The sequence below is a fragment of the Oncorhynchus clarkii genome, chromosome 17, assembly GCF_045791955.1.
Source record: "Oncorhynchus clarkii lewisi isolate Uvic-CL-2024 chromosome 17, UVic_Ocla_1.0, whole genome shotgun sequence".
NCBI classification, from domain to species: Eukaryota; Metazoa; Chordata; class Actinopteri; order Salmoniformes; family Salmonidae; genus Oncorhynchus; species Oncorhynchus clarkii.
In genome coordinates this window covers 56,617,524-56,642,923 of record NC_092163.1, presented here as the reverse complement: position 1 = coordinate 56,642,923, position 25,400 = coordinate 56,617,524, and the positions used below count along the sequence as shown (strand labels likewise).

General features: G+C 42.3%; 1 protein-coding gene across 4 annotated transcripts in view; it reads right to left on the bottom strand.

Annotated features, from left to right (window-relative positions):
- LOC139371156 (intermediate filament family orphan 2b) overlaps positions 1-25,400 on the bottom strand; it is a 41,641-nt gene that overhangs the window by 8,683 nt on the left and 7,558 nt on the right. For all 4 annotated transcript variants that reach the window (XM_071111278.1, XM_071111279.1, XM_071111276.1 and 1 more), the window contains exon 2: positions 5,142-5,202. In XM_071111278.1, coding sequence (XP_070967379.1) covers positions 5,142-5,202 — 61 coding nt within the window. The remainder of the gene's footprint in view (positions 1-5,141; positions 5,203-25,400) is intronic.

Genomic DNA, 25,400 nt, shown 5'->3' with positions numbered 1-25,400 from the left:
GTGAAATGTCAGAATATTAGCAGAGAGAATGATTTAGTTCAGCTTTTATTTCTTTCATCACATTCCCAGTGGGTCAGAAGTTTACATACACTCAATTAGTATTTGGTAACATTGCCTTTAAATTGTTTAACTTGGGTAAAATGTTTTGAGTAGCTCAGGTTTGTAGGCCTCCTTGCTCGCACACACTTTCAGTTCTGCCCACAAATTTTCTATAGGATTGAGGTCAGGGCTTTGTGATGGCCACTCCAATACCCTGACTTTGTTGCCCTTAAGCCATTTTGCCACAACTTTGGAATTATGCTTGGGGTCATTGTCCATTTGGAAGACACATTTGCGACCAAGCTTTAACTTCCTGACTGATGTCTTGAGATGTTGCTTCAATATATCCACATAAATGTATTTATTTTGTAACACATGATGCTGCCACCCCCTTGCTTCACGATTGGAATGGTGTTCTTCGGCTTGCAGGCATCCCCCTTTTTCCTCCAAACATAACGATGGTCATTATGGCCAAACAGTTCCATTTTTGTTTCATCAGACCAGAGGACATTTCTCCAAAAAGTACGATCTTTGTCCCCATGTGCAGTTGCAAACCGTAGTCTGACTATTATATGGCAGTTTTGGAGCAGTGGCTTCTTCCTTGTTGAGCGGCCTTTCAGCGTATGTTGATATAGGACTCGTACCTGTTTCCTCCAGCATCTTCACAAGGTCCTTTGATGTTGTTCTGGGATTGATTTGCACTTTTCGCACCAAAGTACGTTCATCTCTAGGAGACAGAACGTGTCTCCTTCCTTAGCGATATGACGGCTGCGTGGTCTCATGGTGTTCATACGTGCGTACTATTGTTTGTTCAGATGAATGTGGTACCTTCAGGCATTTGGAAATTGCTCCCAAGGATGAACCAGACTTATGGAGGTCTACACATTTCTTTCTGAGGTCTTGGCTGATTTCCCCATGATGTCAAGCGAAGAGGCACTGAGTTTGAAGGTAGGCCTTGAAATACATCCACAGGTACACCTCCAATTGACTCAAATTATGTCAATTAGCGTATGAGAAGCTTCTAAAGCCGTGACATTTTCTGGAATATTCCAAGCTGTTTAAAGGCACAGTCAACTTAGTGTATGTCAACTTCTGACCCACTGGAATTGTGATACAGTGAAATAATCTGCCTGTAAACAATTGTTGGAAAAATTACTTGTTATGCACAATGTAGATGTCCTAACCGACTTGCCAAAACTATAGTTTGTTTACAATAAATTTGTGGTGTTTTAAAGTTTTAATGACTCCAACCTAACTGTATGTAAACTTCTGACTTCAAATGTTTTTACACAATTCAAACACATGCCCCAAGCACATACAATTAAACACATGCAGCAAAAACAAACACACATTCTTATTTACCATAGTCGAGACAGCATGATATTGAATATGGCCCCAATCTATATTTTTACATTATTCAGTGGAATAACTTTAAGTGATAAAGATGGATTAAGGACATTACTGTAGATGCCGAGGGGGACTACATACAGAGTTAATCCCACTACATAATCAACTGATATCCTTTATCAAATGACTATCAGAGAGCAGATTTCCCGTTTCACTTCCATGCTAAACAACATCTGCCTGTGTGAGCTCAGAGAGGTAAGAGCCCCCCAGGGAATTATTTTCACGTCCAGCATTCTGCTGAGCCATAATCCAACACAAACACAGATGCTGCCGTTGATCGATGTGTCCTCGATGGTTGTGCAGAAAGATGGGGTTGCTACTATACTAGCACCTGCAGAGGTGTTTGATGTGGCATAGGGAGCATAGTGCCTGGCTTGGGCCATGATACTATAAACTCAAATAAAATTGTATTAGTCACATGCACCGAATACAACAGGTGTAGTAGACCTTACAGTGAAATGCTTACTTACGAGCCCCGAACCAACAATGCAGTTGAAAAAAAAATATGAGTAAGAATAAGAAATAAAAGTAACAAGTAAATAAATAGCAGCAGTAAAATAACAATAGTCAGACTATACACAGGGGGGTACCAGTACAGAGTCAATGTGAGGGGGCACCGGTTAGTTGAGGTAACATGTCAAAGGAAGGCCCTAAGAATTGTCAAAGATTCCAGCCACCCTAGTCATAGACTGTTCCCTCTGCTACCCCCCTGTTACACCGCTGCTAGGTAGAGTTAATAAAGTGCCTATGCATAGATGACAACAACAGAGTAGCAGCGGTGTAACAGGGGGGTAGCAGAGGGAACAGTCTATGACTAGGGTGGCTGGAATCTTTGACAATTCCTAGGGCCTTCCTTTGACACCACCTGGTTCAGAGGTTCTGGATGGCAGGAAGCTTGGCCCCAGTGATGTACTGGGCCATTCGCACTACCCTCTGTAGTGTCTTGCGGTTGGAGGCCGAGCAGTTGCCATACCAAGTAGTGATGCAACCATGCTCTCGATGGTGCAGCTGTAGAACATTTTGAGGATCTGAGGACCCATGCCACATCTTTACAGTCTTCTGAGGGGGAGTAGGTTTTGTCGTACCCTCTTCACGACTGTCTTGGTGTGCTTGGACTATGTTAGTTTGTTGGGGATGTGGACACCAAGGAACTTGAAGCTCTCAACCTGCTCCACTACAGCCATGTCGATGGGAATGGGGGCGTGCTTGGTCTTCTTTTTCCTGTAGTCCACAATCATCTCCTTAGTCTTGATCACGTTGGGGGAGAGGTGGTTGTCCTGGCACCACATGACCAGGTCTATGACCTCCTCCCTATAGGTTGTCTCGTCGTTGTCGGTGATCAGGCCTACCACTGTTGTGTCAGGCCTACCACTGTTGTAGTCAATGAATAACATTCTCATATAGGTGTTCCTTTTGTCCAGGTGGGAAAGGGCAGTGTGGAGTGCAATAGAGATTGCATCATCTGTGGATCTGTTAGAGTGGTATGCAAATTGGAGTGGGTCTAGAGTTTCTGGGATAATGGCGTTGATGTGAGCCATGACCAGCCTTTCAAAGCACTTCATGGCTACAGACGTGAGTGCTACAGGTCAGTAGTCATTTAGGCAGGTTACCTTAGTTGTCTTGGGCACAGGGACTATGGTGGTCTGCTCAAAACATGTTGGTATTACAGACTCGGACAGGGAGAGGTTGAAAATATCAGTGAAGACACTTGCCAGTTGGTCAAAGCATGCTCACACGTCTTGGAAATCCGGCTAGCCCTGCGACCTTGTGAATGTTGACCTGTTTAAAGGTCTTACATCGGCTGTGGAGAGCATGATCACACAGTCTTCCGGAACAGCTGGTGATTTCATGCATGTTTCAGTGTTATTTGCCTCGAAGTGAGCATAGAAATAGTTTAGCTCGTCTGGTAGGCTTGTGTCACTGGGCCGCTCTCGGCTGTGTTTCCCTTTGTAGTCTGTAATGGTTTGCAAGCCCTTCCACATCCGACGAGCGTCAGAGCCAGTGTAGTACGATTCGATCTTAGTCCTGTATTGACGCTTTACTGTTTTATGGTTCGTTGGAGGGCATAGCGTGATTTCTTATGAGCTTCCGGGTTAGAGTCCCGCTCCTTGAAAGAGGCAGCTCTAGCCTTTAGCTCAGTGCAGATGTTGCCTGTAATCCATAGCTTCTGGTTGGGGTATGTACGTATGGTCACTGTGGGGACGACGTCATCGATGCACTTATTGACAAAGCCAATGACTGATGTGCTGTACTCCTCAATGCCATCGGATGAATCCCAGAACATGTTCCAGTCTGTGATAGCAAAACAGTCCTGTAGCATAGCATCTGCTTCCTCTAACCACTTTTTTATTGATCGAGTCACTGGTGTTTCCAGCTTTAATTTTTGCTTGTAAGCAGGAATCAGGAGGATAGAATTATGGTCAGATTTGCCAAATGGAGGGCGAGGGAGAGCTTTGTATGCGGATCTGTTTGTGGAGTAAAGGTGGTCCAGAGTTTTTTCCCCCCCTCTGGTTGCACATTTAACATGCTGATAGAAATTTGGAAGACAGATTTAAGTTTCACTGCGTTAAAGTCCCCGGCTACTAGGACCTTGTCATGAGATACTCTGCCTCAGGTGAGCAAAACCTTGAGCCTTCCTTAGATATCGTGCAACCAGCTGTTATTTACAAAAACACAGTCGCCACCCCTTGTTTTACCAGACGCCGTTGTTCTGTCCTGCCGATACAGCGTATAACCAACCAGCTGTATATTGATAATGTCGGGGTTCAGCCACGACTCTGAAGCATAAGATATTACAGTTTTGAATATCCCGTTGGTAGTTTAATCTTCCGCGTAGGTCATTATTTTATTTTCCAAAGATTTGCTAACAGAATGGAAGGAAGTGGGGGTTTATTCGATCGCCTATGAATTCTCAGAAGGCAGCCCGCCCTCTGGCCCCTTTTTCTCTGCCTTCTCTTCACTCAAATGACGGGGAACTGGGCCTGTTCACGGGAAAGCAGTATATCATTCACGTCGGACTCGTTAAAGGAAAAAATAATTCTGCCAGTCTGTTGTGAGTAATCGCTATTCTGATGCCCAGAAGTAATTTTCGGTCTTAAGAGACGGTAGCAGCAACATTAAGTACAAAACAAGTAAAAAATGTTACAAACACAAAGAAACAATAAAAAAAAGACCCACAATTGGTTAGGAATACATAAAACGTCAGCCTTGTTCTCCGGCGCCATGTTATCCACTGATGTAACGATGGGGACTAATGCGTTTTATCTACAGAGACACAGGGAATAGTGGTGAGACACTGACATTCAGGTCTGCTATGTGAGCCATCTAGGCTGTTTGTAGGTTCTTTTCTGACATCTCCCTAGCTAGCTAAATGTCTCTGGCCCAATTCAGTTGACAGACACCTGCTCAAGGACATTATGGGTAAAAAGACCATAAGAAAGGAAGGATGGGGACAGGTAAGCAATTCAGCAGGAAATATATATTTTCAAGCACCTTCATGTCTGTCTCTATGTCTTCTTTACGACAATGACCCCTTGAGAGGCACTATACTGTAGCTAGGAATAAAGTAGAATTGGATGTTGAGATTAAAGTGAATACATTCAATAGTGAAGGTGAATTGACCAAATGGTAAGTTGATGTACTGGTGGTGAATTGTTGTAATGGTGAAGGTAAATTGATGGTTAATGTCTACTCACCTCCTGCATGGATTCCACCATGGACTCCATATGCTCTCGTCTGTTCAGCTCCTCTTCCCATCTACAACACAGAACACACGGATGGTCAGTTACCTGCATTTACATGGCTATGCTTATACATGAGTATTGTAATATATACTATACCTTATAGACCTTTGAGGTATATTTTAGTTCTATTAGTGTGACATACACTATATATACAAAAGTATGTGGACACCCCTTTAAATGAATGGATTCAGCCATTTCTGCCACACCCGTTGCTGATAGGTGTATTAAATTCAGCACACAGCCATGCAATCTCCATAGACAAACATTGGCAGTAGAGCTCAGTGACTTTCAACATGGCACCTTCATACGATACCATCTTTCCAACGAGTCAGTTTGTCAAATTTCTGCCCTGCTAGAGCTGCCCCGGTCAACTGTACGTGGAAACGTCTAGGAGCAACAACGGCTCAGCCGCAAAGTGGTAGGCCACACAAGCTCACAGAACGAGACCATCTGTCCTCGGCTGCAACACTTACTACAGAGTTCCAAACTGCCTCTGGAAGCAACATCAGCACAATAACTGCTGCACACAAGCCTAAGATCACCATGCGCAATGCCAAGGGATGGCTGGAGTGGTGTAAAGCTCGCCACCATTGGACTCTGGAGGAGTGGAAACAAGTTCTCTGCAGTGATGAATCACACTTCACCATCTGGAAGTCCGGTGGATGAATCTGGATGAATCTGGGTTTTGCGGATGCCAGGAGAACGCTACCTGCCAGAATGCATAGTGCCAACTGTAAAGTTTGGTGAAGGAGGAATAATGGTCTGGGGCTGTTTTTAATGGTTTGGGATAGGCCCCTTAGTTCCAGTGAAGGGAAATCTTAATGCTATAGCATCAAATTACATTCTTGACGATTCTGTGCTTCCAACTTTGTGTCAACAGTTTGGGGAAGGTCCTTTCCTGTTTCAGCAAGACATAGCATAGCAATAGTTTGTTGAGATCAGTGTGGAAGAACTTGACTGGCCTGCACAGAGCCCTGACCTCAACCCCACCGAACACCTTTGGGATGAATTAGAACGCCAACTGCGAGCCAGGCCTAATTGCCCAACATCAGCGCCCGACCTCACTAATGCTCATGGCTGAATGGAAGCAAGTCCCTGCAGCAATGGTCCAACATCATATTAATGCCCATGATTTTGGAATGAAATGTTTGATGAGCAGGTGTCCACATACTTTTGGTCATGTAGTTTATTTGTACCACGTCTCACTCACTCAAATGCGAGGGGCTGAAGCTCATTGACTAGAACTGTAGGTAAAATAGTGCTTTTTATACTAGAGATTGAGGTTAAATCAATGATTATGCAGTGCATTTGGAAAGTATTCAGACGCCTTGACTTTTTCCACATTTTGTTACATTACAGCCTTTTTGTAAAATGGATTAAAGTTGTTTTATTTACTTCAATCTACACACAATGCCCCAAAATGACAATGCAAAATCAGGTTTTTGGAATTTTTTGGGTATGATGCCACACGCTTGGCACACCTTTTTATGGGGAGTTTCTCCCATTCTTCTCTGCAGAACCTCTCAAGCTCTGTCAGGTTGGATGGGGAGCATCACTGCACAGCTATTTTCAGGTCTCTTCAGAGATGTTCGATCGGGTTGAAGTTCGGGCTCTGGCTGGGCCACTCAAGGATATTCAGAGACGTGTCCCAAAGCCACTCGTGTGTTGTCTTAGCTGTGTGCTTAGGGTCATTGTCCTGTTGAAAGGTGAACCTCTCCCTCCAGTCTGATGTCCTGGGCGCCCTGGAGCAGGTTTTCATCAAGGATCTCTCTCTACTTTACTCCGTTCATCGTTCCCTTGATCCTGACTAGTCTCCCAGTCCTTGTCACTGAAAAACATCCCCTCCAGACATGACGCTTGGCATTCAGGCCAAGATAATCTTATTTATAATGGTCTGGGAGTCCTTTAGGTGCCATCTGGCAAACTCAAAGTGGGGTGTCATGTGCCTTTTATTGAGTGGCTTCTGTCTGTCCACTACCATAAAGGCCTGATTGGTGGAGTGCTGCAGAGATGGTTGTCCTTCTGGAAGGTTCTCCCATCTCCACAGAAGAACTCTGGAGCTCTGTCTGAGTGACCATCGGGTTCTTGGTCACCTCCCTGATTCTTCTCCCCCGATTACTCAGTTTGGCCAGGCAGCCAACTCTAGGAAGTGGTTCCAAACTTCTTCCATTTAAGAATGATGGAGGCCACTGTGCTCTTGGGGAACTTCAATGCTGCAAACATTTTTTGTTACCCTTCAAGATCTGTGCCTCAACACAATTCTGTCTTGGAGCTCTACGGACAATTCCTTCAACCTCATGGCTTGGTTTTTGCTCTGACATGCACTGTCAACTATGGGACCTTATATAGACAGGTGTGTGACTTTCCAAATGTACAGTGCCTTGCGAAAGTATTCGGCCCCCTTGAACATTTCAGGCTTCAAACATAAAGATATAAAACTATTTTTTTGTGAAGAATCAACAACAAGTGGGACACAATCATGAAGTGGAACGACATTTATTGGATATTTCAAACTTTTTTAACAAATCAAAAACTGAAAAATTGGGCGTGCAAAATTATTCAGCCCCTTTACTTTCAGTGCAGCAAACTCTCTCCAGAAGTTCAGTGAGGATCTCTGAATGATCCAATGTTGACCTAAATGACTAATGATGATAAATACAATCCACCTGTGTGTAATCAAGTCTTCGTATAAATGCACCTGCACTGTGATAGTCTCAGAGGTCCGTTAAAAGCGCAGAGAGCATCATGAAGAACAAGGAACACACCAGGCAGGTCCGAGATACTGTTGTGAAGAAGTTTAAAGCCGGATTTGGATACCAAAAGATTTCCCAAGCTTTAAACATCCCAAGGAGCACTGTGCAAGCGATAATATTGAAATGGAAGGAGTATCAGACCACTACAAATCTACCAAGACCTGGCCGTCCCTCTAAACAGCTCATACAAGGAGAAGACTGATCAGAGATGCAGCCAAGAGGCCCATGATCACTCTGGATGAACTGCAGAGATCTACAGCTGAGGTGGGAGACTCTGTCCATAGGACAACAATCAGTCGTATATTGCACAAATCTGGCCTTTATGGAAGAGTGGCAAGAAGAAAGCCATTTCTTAAAGATATCCATAAAAAGTGTTGTTTAAAGTTTGCCACAAGCCACCTGGGAGACACACCAAACATGTGGAAGAAGGTGCTCTGGTCAGATGAAACCAAAATTGAACTTTTTGGCAACAATGCAAAACGTTATGTTTGTCGTAAAAGCAACACAGCTCATCACCCTGAACACACCATCCCACTGTCAAACATGGTGGTGGCAGCATCATGGTTTGGGCCTGCTTTTCTTCAGCAGGGACAGGGAAGATGGTTAAAATTGATGTCCAAATATCCAAATACAGGACCATTCTGGAAGAAAACCTGATGGAGTCTGCAAAAGACCTGAGACTGGGACGGAGATTTGTCTTCCAACAAGACAATGATCCAAAACATAAAGCAAAATCTACAATGGAATGGTTCAAAAATAAACATATCCAGGTGTTAGAATGGCCAAGTCAAAGTCCAGACCTGAATCCAATCGAGAATCTGTGGAAAGAACTGAAAACTGCTGTTCACAAATGCTCTCCATCCAACCTCACTGAACTTGAGCTGTTTTGCAAGGAGGAATGGGACAAAATGTCAGTCTCTCGATGTGCAAAACTGATAGAGACATACCCCAAGCGACTTACAGCTGTAATCGCAGCAAAAGGTGGCGCTACAAAGTATTAACTTAAGGGGGCTGAATAATTTTGCACGCCCAAATTTTCAGTTTTTGATTTGTTAAAAAAGTTTGAAATATCCAATAAATGTCGTTCCACTTCATGATTGTGTCCCACTTGTTGTTGATTCTTCACAAAAAAATACTGTTTTATATCTTTATGTCTGAAGCCTGAAATGTGGCAAAAGGTCGCAAAGTTCAAGGGGGCCGAATACTTTCGCAAGGCACTGTATTTATTTAACTAGGCAAGTCAGTTAAGAACAAATTCCTATTTACAATGACGGCCTACCCGGCCAAACCCAAACCCGGATGACGCTGGGCCAATTGTGCGCCTCTATGGGACTCCCAATCAAGGTCGGGTGTGATACAGCCTGGAATCGAACCAGGGTCTGTAGTGACTACTCTTGCACTGAGATGCAATGCCTTAGACCGCTGCGCCACTCTCGAAATCATATCCAATCAATTGAAATTACCACAGGTGGACTACAATCAAGTTGTAGAAACATCTCAAGGATGATCAATGTTAACAGGATGCACCGGAGCTCAATTTCCAGTCTCATAGCAAAGGGTCTGAATACTTATGTAAATAAGGTATTATGGTTTTTATTTTTTACAAAATTTGCAAAAGAAACATCTAAAAACCTGTTTTCCCTTTGTCATTATGGGGTATTGTGTATAGATTGATTGATGAGGGGGAAAGTAATTTAATACATTACAGCCTTATTTTAAAATGTAACAAAATGTGGAAAAAGTGAAGGGGTCTGAAGACACTGTATGAACTACACATAGACACGTCCAGCCCAAAGCGGGAGGTTTTAAAAAAATATACTTTCTTAGTCGACAAAGTACCCGGCACATGTCTTTAAAAAGGCATCTACCAGAGCCTCATCATTACATGGAATTCAGTGGCTAACATGAAATGGAATACATCACACAAGGGGAATAACTAAGCACATGCTACAGCTTGGGCAAGAACCTGGAAATTAATGTCAACGTATGTGATCTCTAAAGAGATTATCATTGGAATAAGTATTTAAAAATATTTAACAGCCAGAAAAGGAATGTTGTTACTCAAGAAAACCTTCAGAGTTATTATTTGTATAAACCAGGGATGGGCCACTTTGATGGGGGTGGGGGCCACAACAAATCTGAACTAGGGGCTGCAGTGGTCCACACATGCAGTTAAAGACAAGGGTTGGATCTTGGGGGCCCCCCCAAGTTGGCTCTTGGGGGCCCCCCCAAGTAAAATTTTGTTGCAGTTTCACAGCTAATTTCCTGCAATTCTACACATTTTGCCAGATAGCTTGACTTGCTAGAAAGTTATAGAAACAAGTTGAGGAAAAAGTAACTAAACCAAACATGTTTTATTATCAACTGAAACATTTCCCGTCTTGAATGAAAAGCTCACATTTTGCAATCTCCCAAAATAAATGTGTTTTCTGACGAGAGACCAGGCTCTCCTCCATCTTGTCTTGTGAAACTATCCTATGCTCTCCATCCAGTAGCGGAACGTGATTGCATGAAGTTGACATCCGGCGTAATCAAATACGTCACGATTTAAAATGGGGCATAACAGGTTGAAATTGCCATTGAACGTGCATTTGACACTTGTGCTGCCTTAACGGCAGCCGAAAATAGAGACTCCAATGTGACTCTAAACCACTTTATGGGCTATCTAACCAATGGGGGGGGGGGGGGTAGGGATGTGAACAAAACACCACAGAAATGCTGGCACATTTTTTTTCGGGCCATGCCCTCAACATAGCAACGGGACCAGAGACAAAAATACTCAAGTAACAAATCACTCCACCACGGAGTTGAAGACATCTTTCAGAGCTCATCTTTTGCTCTAAAAAGCAATTTTTCTCGAATTCACCATTGAATGTAGCATAAACAAAATATGTCACTAGAGAGTAGGCCTACTTATATCGAACAAACCTAGATTTGTTGATTTTCAGGAGCCACTGAATGTTGTCGACACGGTCTAATTAGCTTGAGAGAAGTATCCCTGGCTGGGCGGTCTCCAGCTCACACGGTGATTGAAGTGTTGTTCTTAAAATGCTGGCACTGCTACTTTACTGTGTCCAAACACCCTGCCTGCCGCGGTAGGACTCCAAAGGTCATTGGAGTTCACAACTGCAACACATCCTCCCGCGGCAGATAGAGGAAAACAGTCTGTCACAGCATCTGCATGTGCTCTGCGTCACTTACAATTTAGGTACAGTTGTGTGCCACTTCCCGAATGGGCACTATGTAATTTCCTTCACACTGTGTGGGAAACTGGAGCCTCCAACATAAATCTGTGTTCTCCATTCAAATTCATTCCATCTCTGCCAAGCAACAGAGGAAATGGTCCTGTGGCAGAGTTGCTCCATCACTTCCAGGTTATGGAAAGATTCTCTGAATCACAGTAGTCATTAGATCTGTACTGAGTGGAAACTAAGGCATCCAAATAAACATTCTACCATAACTCTTCCAAACAGAGAGGACAGACACTACAACATGGGAGAGGTATTCTGTCTTCTGCCATAACCCCGCTCCAAAAGGACTGTTGGATGAGTTTTTCCTTTAGCTGGAGTCTGTGAAACGACCTGGAGTCTCCTTACAAGGACAAAGACAGCAGGAGACTATTAGCCTGACTGTGTCATCCCATAGACATCTGTCTGTGTAAGACCAGATGCCTGTCCTCCAGTCAGGCTGCTGTAACACAACCAGAGTACAGTCTGGACTCATACGTTGATATCTACAGACATGATTTATGAATTCCTACTCACATCTGATGTATAACAATGTAAAGGCTACAAACTATTTCATTTGTATAGCCAAAAATAAAAAAATCCCCTAAAAAAAAATGTCTGACACTGTAGTATGGTTCTAAACAAGCCTAAAATAATGCAGCTCAGGGCAGACCGAGCTGGAGATTCTCCTATCATTTTTCTCTGCAGAACAATAGAATTCCAGCAAGACCAGACCTGCCAACGTGCACTTCCTCCCAGTGTGGTGTGCCTAGGCAGCTTCATTAGCACGCGAGCTGTCTAAACCTTTATTCATCACTCTGCCTGAGGACACATGGAATCATAACCATTGCCCAGCAAGCACGGTTTCTCAATCTGATGATATATTCTTGTTTTTAGTGTTTTTTTATTATTATTTAAAAATTACATTTTTAGGGCGCATAGAAGTTGTTGTCGTTAAATCTAGACATGTTCAATTTTCAGGTATTGGAGTAACAAAGTTACATGGTCAGATCTATGATGGCCGCTCTGCATTGATGAAGGAAAAATGCCCAAGGGATAAGGTGCTCTTTGCCAACTCATTCATTCTCCTCCAAGTAACATCTTTATAAGGCCAGATCCAAGTAACTGATCATCCTTTTTCCAGTAAAGCTCTGGCCTCTCATCATTACTGAGAACAGTACACAGGCACTCGAATTCAGAAGGACAGACCATTCATGTGTCTGTTCTCAGTGAATCACCTCTACGCCCTGTAAACCACAATTATGTGGTTAACCATTCACTGAGAAATCAGTCTTCCACATTCACAAGGACTCTATTTTCATGTGCATACAGTTCTGGGATAACAGTGCATTCCATGTGTCCTCTATCATGAATGTCATGTAAAACATAGTACTTTTTGCTGATGCAGGGACATTGGCTGGTTGTCCTTTCCTCCGGGTTCTCAAAAGGACAGTGTTGGAATGGTTGGGGGACAATGGTAGAAACTACAGAATCAATTACAATACCAAAAACAACAAAATTATTTTTCTATATATATATATATATCATAGTGAAAATCTGATAAACTGCACATTGTTTTATAATTTGTCATTATTGACCACTGTTAGAAATAGATCACCATAATTATCCTCAATACTGCCCATATGAGAAGTGCTAGTGTTGAAGGATCAATATGTCTGTACCGTCAAGGAATAACATGCCTATCATCACCCTCCCTGACACAGACAGGACCAGGATGAACCTGGTGACAACACAGATAAATCACACCAGCCACCAAGGCCAGAACACACACATGTGATTAATCCTATGGAGCTCCATCCATGTCTCTATACAGTATATCGCCCGCTCCGTGACATCATCCCACATCCTCTCCATGCAATTATATCTATCGCATTGAGGGGACTTCAGCCATAATTTACCTCCAGCATAGATTCATATCAACAAAAGGAGCGGGCAGAGAGCTCGCAGGGAGGGCAGAAGATGGGGTGCAGAGGGGTTTGACACAGGGGTTAAGATGGAAAATCCTGAAAAAAGGTGAGTTGGTTGTTTGAGTCAGAGGCTGTCTGTTGGGAGATGAAGATATATCTGAGGGGGTCATTGATTGTATGTCATCGGGCTGGCCCTGTGATCTATCATTTTCACAGAGTCAGGGACATATGTAGGGTACTAATGAGCAGTGGTGGTGTGGGTAGAGCAGCAGGCATATGGTTGGTTGTTCGGTCAGCAGAGTCTCCCCCTAGAGGCTGCAGGCTGGGTGGAGGCTGGGGGTCTGCTGGGTGGAGGTCTGCTTGTGCTGAATAGCCAACAACCCCTCAAGGTCAGACCTCATTCGATTTGCCCTGATCTCATTCCCTGCTCCCTGCCTGACTCCATCCCCCTCCTCCCCATCTCGTGTCCAGGGAGACCATGCCACTGCCTCCATACATCTGATACACAGAACTACTGTACCATCATGCCTTATGCCACCATGTAGTGTACACTGTAGCCTATAAACAGCTGGTGGGGTCGTCATTCAATAAATGCTGGTGACCTGTTCCACACTCAGTCTTAAATATAGCACTCCTCTCTCAGACAGGCCACAGTCACAGCCAAAACTAAAAACATGAGGGTTGCTATGTGATGGTATTTGTCCCCAGGGCACCATTTCATTGGCCTGCTGGGAGTAACATGATGTATTATTCTGAATGAGAAACTAACATAACTATTGTGATAAAAGAGAGGAGCACTCACTGTATTGATTTCTTCTCAACTACGTTTTATACAACCTGACATTTCCAGTCCATAAATTACTCCATAATTATAGAGAGCATCAGCTCAGATACAATAATACATATTGCAATAAAATAACTGAAAAAAAACTATCAGATCTATACTGATGGTGATTTGGTGCAGATTTGGTGCAGTTTTATATTGTGAATGAATATTGATCCCCATTGGAAAACTGGGTTAGATATGTACATGGTTCAATACTGGTCGAGTGAGAAGTGGTTGAGTTCTGAATGGCACCGTAAGTACTATATGACTCAGCAGATTCCTCTGCTGCCGACCCTTACTGGGGAGGAAGACCACAGCCATAAATACTACACTTCAAATAGATCATGCTGAACCAGCTTGAACCTCCAATGTTCACTACACACATATCAATGACATTGAAAAGGACAAGCGGCTAGGAGGGTGAAGTCTGACATGACTCTAGAGTAACCTTATGTACACAAAAATGTACACATTTTCTGTATTTCTAAGATGCTAAAAACTGTGGAGCAGCATGCCGTGTGTCCATCATGCCTGTCTTACGCTTTGTATGTTAAGCCCCAGGCTAATGTTGTGGAGGCGTGCGTGTTCGTTCGTGCATGCCTGTGTAGATGTAAAAGCCACAGACAGTATAGTGCTTATTTATGCAACTTTAGAGGGGACTGGATTAGATAGGTTTAACATTGAGGGGAGGAGGTTAAACATATTGGAAAATCTAAGCTGTGAGTTTGATTAATGTATTGTCTTTACACGTAGGGTATTATTGCTCCTTAAAATGGGGACGGGCAGCAACTGTAGCTAGTTACTTGTATCTGAGGAGTCAGTTGCATGTAGTTACCGGCTTGAAACTAGAGGTCGACCGACTATGATTTTTCAACGCCGATACCAATACTGATTATTGGAGGACCAAAAAAAGCCGATGCCGATTAAATCAGAAGATTTTTATATAAATATCTGTAATAATGACAATTACAACAATTCTAAATCAACACTTTTATTTTAACTATAAAATCAATTTAGTCTCAAATAAATAATGAAACATGTTCAATTTGGTTTAAATAATGCAAAAAAAAAAAAAATGTTGGAGAAGAAAGTAAAAGTGCAATATGTGCCATGTAAAAAAAGCTAACGTTTAAGTTCCTTGCTCAGAACATGAGAACATATGAAAGCTGGTGGTTAATTTTAACATGAGTCTTCAATATTCCCAGGTAAGAAGTAGGTTGAAGTTATTATAGGAATTATAGGACTATTTCTCTCTATACCATTTGTATTTCATATACCTTTTGAATATTGGATGTTCTTATAGGCACTATAGTATTGCCAGCCTAATCTCGGGAGTTGATAGGCTGGAAGTCAAAAACAGCACAATGCTTGAAGCACAGCGAAGATCTGCTGGCAAATGCAGGAATGTGCTGTTTGAATGAATGCTTACGAGCCTGCTGCTGCCTACCACCGCTCAGACTGCTCTATCAAATCATATAATATAATAACACACAGAAATACGAGCCTTTGGTCATTAATATGGTCAAATCCAGAAACTATCAATTCGAAAACAATCAGTGAAATACGGAACCGTTCTGTATTTTATCTAACGGTTAACATCCCTAAGTCTAAATATTGTGGTTACATTGCACAACCTTCAATGTTATGTCATAACTATGTACAATTCTGGCAAATTAATTACGGTCTTTGTTAGGAAGAAATGGTCTTCACACAGTTTGCAACGAGCCAGGCGGCCCAAACTGCTGCATATACCCTGACTCTGCTTGCACAGAACGCAAGAGAAGTGACACAATTTCCCTAGTTAAAAGAAATTCATGTTAGCAGGCAATATTAACTAAATATGCAGGATTAAAAATATACTCTTGTGTATTGATTTTAAAAGAATGGCATTGATGTTTATGGTTAGGTAGACATTGGTGCAACGACAGTGCTTTTTTCGCGAATGCGCTTGTCAAATCACCCGTTTGGCGAAGTAGGCTGTGATTCGATGCTAAATTAACAGGCACCACATCGATTATATGCAACGCAGGACAAGCTAGATAAACTAGTAATATCATCAACCATGTGTAGTTAACAGGTGATTATGTTAAGATTGATTGTTTTTTATAAAGATAAGTTTAACGCTAGCTAGCAACTTACCTTGGCTCCTTGCTGCAATCGCGTAACAGGTAGTCAGCCTGCCACGCAGTCTCCTCGTGGAGTGCAATGTAATCGGCCATAATCGGTGTCCAAAAATGCAGATTACCGACTGTTATGACAACTTGAAATCGGCCCTAATTAATCGGCCATTCCGATTAATCGGTCGACCTCTACTTGAAACCAGATCAAACACACAGGGCTTAAAGGAATAGAACTTTCAAAATACAGATAGTGTCACAGTATAATGAGTTTTGCAAAACGATTCACACTGCAACACTTTCTGTATTTTAAAAGTGCTATATCTTCAAAGCTTGATTGCTGACATGCAAAACATTTTGGGACTGTATCAACAGTGGATTAATGAAACAAATACCAAAATATACTTTGTGAGTGGTATTTTCCTTTAAGCAATGCCAGGAGATCATCATTAAGAAAAACCAGGGACGCTGATATATGTATTCTAAATCGTAGTATAATGAAATTTCCTTTTCCATGCATCCCAGCACTAAGAAACCATTAAAAGGCAGGTTTGACAACACACAACAGGCTCTGGGTACACTTAGGATACAGAGAAGGGCCTTGGTAGTCTGTGGTAAATAGTGATCTTACATAATTCACGATTCAAATCAAATTGCATTTGTCACATGCGCTGAATACAACAGGTGTAGACTTTACAGTGAAATGCTTACTTACAAGCCCTTAACTAACAATGCTTTAAAGAAGTGTTAAGTAAAAAATGTAAGATAAAAATAAATAATTAAAGAGCAGCAGTAAAATAACAATAGAGAGACTATATACAGGGGGTACTGGTACAGAGTCAATGTGCAGGGGCACCGGTTAGTCGAGGTAATATGTACATGTAGGTAGAGTTATTAAGGTGACTATGCATAGATAATAAACAGAGAGTAGCAGCAGAGTAAGAGAGGGGTCTGGGTAGCCCGTTGATTAGCTGTTCAGGACTCTTATGGCTTAAGGGTAGAAGCTGTTAAGAAGCCTTTTGGATCTAGACTTGGCGCCCCGGTACTGCTTGCCCGTGCGGTAGCAGAGAACAGTCCATGACTAGGGTGGCTGGAGTCTGACCATTTTTCGGGCCTTCCTCTGATTCCGTCAGCTATTTGCTAATGAACCCACAAAGTGTAACTTTGAATTCATCAAAGACTAGCTCAACAAAATACATTGTATAGACACCATAGGACATACCCTGGAGAGGGTGTAGTGCCGGATGGGTTGGAGCCACATTGTAACAGTCCTAATCCCATGGCCTTTCCTGGCCAACACCATGCATCGCCACACACCACTCAACTATCCACACAATAGCAGTGTGTGCTAGACTTGTCTACAGTTTCTGCACTGTGTAAACGCATTATCACTAAGCCACACAGCCAGCCATGATGGCCCTTCTTTACCCCCAAGGGTGTATACCGTCTGTCTATTGGCTCTTCCACGGGGGGCACACCCAGTGAGAAGACTGGCAGTGCTCTGGTTCACTGCCTCATGTGCCTGCCAGACAGGTAATCTCACATACAATACAGGGCACAGCGTGACAGGTGTGAGCAAAGAACAGCCTCAGAGGAAAAACACATAATTACTCTATAGTGCACAGGTAATCGTTTTTAATTAACAGTAACAATTTTAGACTGCTGACATTTTATGTAACCAGGTAAAGACGTTAAATATGGGTGTGCAGGGACTTGTCACATTGGCACTGGCTGCCACTTTTAAAACACCATAAACTGATACAAGATGCAGGAGACAATGTTACAAAGCATCCACACCTAATGCTTTGTTTTTCTCCTGAGTCTGCGGATTCTAAGGCTGGGCCACAAGGTTGAGACCCACTGCTATAACACTAACTCACAGAGAGACACTGAATAATAATAGACTTCTACAAGGCACACAGAATAGATTATTGTTTTTCTCTTCTACAATCCATAAGGAACATATGGTTTTCTACAACTGGTTTAGCAGTTTTGTGCGATGTCTCTGTCTCTCCCTAACAGTCACAGGCTGGCCATTTCATTGTATCGTACACCAAAGATTGTGTCATTTCATTAATTAAAAAAAAACAAGTTAAATGTTACTTTTCATCCCAGGAAAAGACATCAACATTTCCAGCACGTTGATGCAATGTGTTATTTATGAGGGGCTTGAGGGTATGCTGACAGAAAATCTTTTTATTTTTTTACTGAGGTCTGCAAAACCAACTCACCCTGCAGCCCACCCAACCAACCTCAGTTGAGTACAATTGAGCACACTCCTGCTCTGTACTGATGTTTCCACTATATAGATCTCACTTCCTGCATGGCCACCTTGGAGCCCAACATATTGGCTGTCGTCTCCTGGCTATTGACTCAAGAGATATAGAGGGCCATTAAACTGCATGAAAACAAGAGCTGGGAAAAAGTCAAACATAATTCATGGTGGAAAATTAGCACGTCCTTTTGAAATTCTAATTTAATAATGGTGCATTTCAATGGGATTTTCCGGGAGTATTATGAAATATACTTTTAGGCCATCATTGTAAATAAGAATTTGTTCTTAACTTACTTGCCTAGTTAAAATAAAGGTAAAAAAAAATATATATATATATGTCATCACTGAGACACACACCCATGGCATGCTCAGGCCTGGTTTGGGTGGAGCTGTGGGTGGATAGACTCATTAGAGAAGACCTTTGGCACAAATCCTCCTTAAACCAGGGTGTGTACAGTATAAACCACAGGAAAGCCATGGATCTGCATTCCATTATCCCTGTGTAAATACCCCAAGGCACATCCCTTTTATCATCCAAGTACACACACCTGTAGAAAGTGTAGAATAAATCAGAACTCCCATGAAAGCATGACAGCTGTATTTACAGGAAGTCAGCTTCCCCCCCATTATCATCCCGCTTTCAATTCCCCTCACTCTCATCATGATCCATCATGGTTGTTTATCCCCTGGCTTAAAGGTACAGTAGGTCAAAACCGACAGCATCCTAATTCAATATACAGTAGGTTACAAAGATCACAGTGATAATACGATGAAAGACTGACAATAAATTAAATGGTAGTTTAGAATGGTTCGTGGCACCGCAGTGCCTGCCCACAAAATTATAACTTACAGCAAACTATATCTGAATGATTACTAAAGAGCAAGGCACCAATAATAAACATTGCATACAGTACATGTGTAGACTGTCTATCTCTCTGTTTGGGAGAGCGCTACAGAAAGCATGTCTACATCACCATGATGACCAGCCCTTGCATGGTGAGCCACTTAAATAGACATAATGAAAACGCTGCCACTGAAGGTTCATGTGCCCTCCATCCCACTGCATTAAGTGTATCTTAAGTGTTACTGTGTCTCTAAGACAGATATGTCTAGCCTGGGCTAATGTAACGGTATATGTAAGAGATAGCTCTAATATCCCTGTCTGAGCTCACTCACCCATAAAGACACAAAATACGCTGACCCATATCGATCCCTAATCGCCAGCACACCATCACAAAAAGGCTATTCTACCCCAAGCCCAGGGTGTGTAAGTGATTGAGCCTGTCTCTTTGTGTACTAAGTCTTGTAGCTCCTTAGCTGTCAAGGAAGAGACTGTTTCTTCTGTGTTAATAAGATCTTGAAATACAGCAGAGATAGACTGTGTCTGTATACAGTGTCTGTTTCACTAACATGCACAGATAGATACCCAAGTCCTCTGTACATCCATTGTACAGCAGTAGAATGCCCTTCCTGATGTGTGTCTACCACTGAATGTCCCTATCCGCTAGACTAGTCCATAGCCTCCTGCTATAGCAGTTAACAGTGGCTAGAAAAGACAGGTGCATTCCTGCACTTTCATTCATGGCAGTGTGCCACCGCGCTCAGCTACATCGATGCCCATGAATAATCAGGAACATGGTGCACTCACTGAAAAAGCAGACACACAGAGGCAAATGAGGAAGAACGATTCCATCACGTGACTACCCACCCAGAGTTTCCCCCAGAATCAATATGGAGACACCACAGTTCCTTGTCTCCTTCACACCAATGCACTCTTATCATTGACCTTACTGTTAGCCTGCAGCCTCATGAAATGAAGCAGCTTAACATCAACTGTACTGAGGATAACAGAGCTTCTAATGACATACAGTAGATACCTGTGACAACATCCTGACCTTGATAAGTCTGATATCACTATGTTACCTCCACAAGAGAGAGAGAGACAGAGAGAGACAGAGAGAGACAGAGAGAGAGACAGAGAATCACCAGGAGCTGTGTGCTCTCAGAAATGAGTTCCCTCTGCCTGTGTATCAGCAGGGGGTAGAAAGAGGGGCTATCAGCAGGGGCTGAGTGCCAGGATGCAGTGCATTCTGGGACAGATTGACTGCTGTGTACAGGGAAAGTTCTAGCTGAACAGCAGATCTAGATTACATATTGCAGACCACAACAGTGGGAAAAGGTGTGCATACATACAGCAGAAATATGTTTATATTTCAGGAATCATCATGTATCATTAGAAACTGGATATAGACAAGATAAATGGTTATACAGTTCCAACCTGCAACCTGAGGTCATCATGCTCTGTAATTACCCATATTAGGTTGTTCACGTGGGCAGGTCTTTATCCTCCTGTTGGGGAGGCAGCTAAATCCGACCCAACAAGCCCAATTAGTCCTTTCATCTTCTGAGCAGCAGCAGAGAGATCAAAGCACAGAGAAAGTGTCTCCTCAGGATTCTCATCTCATTGATCCACACTCGGCGATGCAGCTAAATTCAGCTGCCTTCAATTATTAATGCTGGAAGAAACTGTCCCGATGAGCTATGCTGCATGCCTGCACTGCATGGGGTTTGGTTTGGAACAGGTCCTTTTCAAAGGGCATCCGGGAAGGCAGTGGATCGTCTCCAGTGGCATGGCCAAACAGTTAGGAAGAGCGGACCGAGGATCACTGGTTCAAATCCTAACTGAGGCATAGTTTACTGTTGATGTGTCTGAGGGCTATGCTGTGTCTGAACTGCTGAAGTAAGAAGTGTGTAACAGAGGTGATTCAGTGAACTATGGTCACATGATGAGTAACCTTGCCTGAGAATGGAAGACTTGTGTTAGCTCGCAAAGCTTATGCCTACTGGAAGGATTAGCTCACAGGCCTAACACGACATTGAGTTGGTCAGATGTCACAGGTTTGAAACCTGGGTAGTCATAATTTCAGTTATTGCAAATAGAAATTGTGTAACATCCCACTGCAGGATGCTTTGAGACTGAACTAAGACTCCATCTTTTTATTCTCTCTTTCACGTTTGGTTTGAAGTTACCACACACACACACAGCCCGTGTGAAGCCTGCACGCCATTCACCAAAAAACTCACAAACAATGTCGTATTGTGTCACCACCACACTAGAAGGATAATACATTACAGCAAAAAAAATGCATACTTCCGCAGCAGACACACACACACACACACACACACACACACACACACACACACACACACACACACACGCAAGCACGCACGCACACACACTCTTTATTGCCACAATAAACTGTCAATAAAAAGAAGGAAACAAGGAGGACATTGCTTTTCTCCTTCTCTCTCTCCATCTCTCTCGTGTGAGTGATTGGGATGGAGCTCAAATACCATTTTCATGATAGAAAGAACTACATCTCTAAGTCTGTGTGTTTCTCATACTCAACCATCGTATTTGGTATTACGTATGGATGGCTTTCACCTTGGTTTACATGATCATTAAATCAGCCAACATGGTAAAATGATAGTGTCATATAAATTCTATGACTACAGTAATGGAGAGAAATAAACACATACTGTATAGGGGTGAAGGAAAGGTTACCAAGCTGTCTTCAGCCACACTGCTTTGATTAGCTTTTTATCATGAAGTTTATCCTGAATAAGTCCTTGAGAAAAACCACCACACACACACACACACACACACAACTGTCCTGAAAACCGTCTGATCTTTATCACAGTGATATACAGCACGACTCCTGCTGAATCTCAAGGAGAGGCAATCTGAACTGGGGCACTGGCAATGACCCTGGTCGCCCATCTTTCTATTGTCATTTGTCAACATGAAAGACATGTAACCTTCTTGTCCACATATTCCAGCATGTGGATATCTCACTGACTTACTGAACCTATCACCCATCCATGACACGATGTTGTGTGTGTGTGTACGTGCGTGCCTGCATGGTTAGAGCGTTGGACTAGTAACCGAAAGGTTGCAAGATCGAATCCCCAAGCTGACAAGGTAAAAATCTGTCATGCTGCCCCTCAACAAGGCAGTTAACCCACTGTTCCTAGGCCATCATTGTAAATAAGAATTTGTTCTTAACTGACTTGCCTAGTTAAATAAAGGTAAATAAAATAATACAAATGTGTGTCTACATCCTCCAAAATAATTATTGCTTGTATATCTATGTCATGCTCTGACTGTTAAAAGTCTGTTATAAAATCAGATAACAGGTAACCCAAATCTGGCATTAAACTTTGCGTCCAAGAAATAACAGAGACTGTTGCACAACTGCAAAACAATAAACATTGTGCAACTGAGCAATAAGAAATGTACTGTTCCCTGGGGGGAACCATATATAAACATGTAATAACAAATCCTGTCATGACATGTTTAGCATATTTAATTCATTACTTCTTGCCATGTCTCTAGATACTGTATCACATACATCCATCTAAAGTTTTCCAAATCTGGTTGACAAAAACTAATTCTGGTCCAAACATCTCATGGTGTGTCCGCACATATAAAGCTTTAAGAAATCAGCACACTGGGTTGAAGGTCAGTGGTAGCAGTTCAGGTGAACCTTGGGTATTTACACAATTTAAAAACTCTAAAAGACTATTTGGAGAACAGCAAAAACAAACAAAAATGACCCCAGCCATTAATTATCACCGTAATATTATAGTGAACAAAAGAATACATGCAATGCTCCTCATGGTCCTAAAGCCAGCCATTTAATAGGCTAAACAGCCGTTGCACAGAGCTCGTAAACTTGTAGTCCTAAACCCGGAAATGAGTTACCTCTGGTTTGTACTGCCATTCCTATGGGGAAAATTAATGGGGAAAGAATAGGGTTTTTAAACACCAAACATAAGGTTTGAGGTTAACACAGGCTGAGGAGATCTTGTATGGTTTGTTCTATGAAATAATATCAGTCAGTTAACATGACCTTTATGAATTATGAAACCTTTGTGCTTTATGTGCTTTTTTCCTTTTACATAAATGCTTCAAAATGCATATCTCATAGAACAAAACGTAAGATCTCCTAAGCCTGTGTTTCCTACAGACCTTATTTTCTGCATTTATCCAAAAACCCTACAAAACCTCCATTCATTTTCTCATAGACGTTGTTCAATGAACCATGGCGGAGTTAGACACCATTACTATTGCTCCCTATTTTAAACAGGATTGCGCTCTATTTAAATATTTTTTTTGCCTACTTAAAATGTTTGGTCTTGAGCTAGGGTAGAGTGAATGTGTGTGCGTTTCTTATTTCCTCACAGTCCCCGTTGTTCCATGGGTTGTTTTTTAATACATTTTTTAAAAGGTTATTTTGCTGTTTGCTTGAGTAATTGAAGATGGTAGGGTTCTATGCGATCATAGCTCTGTATAAAACTATGCGTTGCCGTGAATTTGTTTTGGACTTGGGGACTGTGAAGAGACCCCTGGTGGCCTGTCTTGTGGGGTATGTATGGATGTCTGAGCTGAATGTTATTTGATAATGCAGACAATCTGGAATTTTTGTCACAGTAATAGTATAGTATATTAACTGCTTCTCTACAGTATAGTAACCAGGAAAGTCTGTCATGTATGTAGTCACTGACCCATGAAATGACATCACCAATGTCTGGTTTTCTGCATGAGATTTTCCAGTTGAGAATGTAAGTCTTATTTACAAGTTATAACAGGGTTATAACAGTTAGTAAACTGTAGGCCTGTCTTTTGACAGACTATCCTACTCAGTTGAGTTGTTATCATGCCTGAATGTTCCGTCCATTCAATAAGGAACAGCAGGAAATGCAATCTTGCCTTTCAGAATGAATTGCTATTTTATTTGAGGGCTATTAGCTGAAGTGCATTTATGAATATCAATAGTGTCTGAAGCCTAGCAGTTAAATGTATGACTCTACGAGTGGTTTTGACAGGGGTATCTGGCCCCTCAACTGACAGCTACTGACTCCCTGATTTAGCAATGGAAGCATTAGGCATGGCCTTTTTTACCTTAACTGCAGAAATGTCTAAAGTACAAGGAGCTGGTATTTCCAAATAATAATGTGAGCAGGGCTTTGCAAGATTGTTCCATGCCTTGTCGGTCATTTGCAGCAGAGTTTCAAATGGGCTACTTTACTATTTAAATCACCATCCAAAGTAAGATTGCTAAACACAGTTCATGACTTCATCAGTTTGAGTCCGTATGGGGGCATGGAAGCGAGTCTGTCCCATAGCCAAACTCTTGGTTCAGTTAGGGTCTTACGGAATTCTTCCCTGGTTGAATCATGGGGCAACAGAAGTGGTTGACAGGGTCCCTGCAGTGGCCAGCCAGTAGTGACCTGGGCCAGGGATGCTGCAGGGAATCCTCTGGGACAGTGGTAATCAACCTTTTATGAGGCGAGATCTACCGCTCAGATAAAAACATTTAAACAACTTAAATGTAAAACATTATAACCTAATTAAAACAGTTCTGTAGGAATGAGGTTTGTGCAGTAGGCAGGCAGAATGCATTATCACAGCATATTGGATATTATGGATAGCATATTATATTTCAAAACTCAAGCTTGGATAACAAAATAGATCAGTTCAGGACCTGAAACTAATTTGTTGGTCCACCAGCCAATGTGAAATACCAGCCACTCAGATTTTTTAACAGCCAAAATATTTTTACATCATAATTACACCAAAAACAAAACATGGATGACCATGCTTTGTAATGTTTCTAAAACAATACATCGATTACTAGTAAGAAGTGATGTGATATACTCAGGGGCGCAACTTTCACTGGGGACGGGGACAATGGTGACCCCCCCCCCCATTCTGAAATTGCATTTTTGTTCCCCCCAGTTTTATCATTGCGCTGTGATACAAAACACGGCACCGGTGTGCTTTAGGACCATTCCGGCTGGATTTAGGACGGCACACACACCACAGAGCATGCAGACAAGCTGTGTGAAGGCAAAGCTGCTGAAAGGCTGGTGTATAGGGCCAGCACAGGAGAGATGAACAGAGGCAGCTGCTGTCTGTGTTGCACATTTTCTATGAGTTGTAAAGCAAGCAGAGCAGAACCTGGCTACTCTTTACCTGACTGATCTCAATGGCAAGTTAACTGCTGTTTGACAGAAGAAAA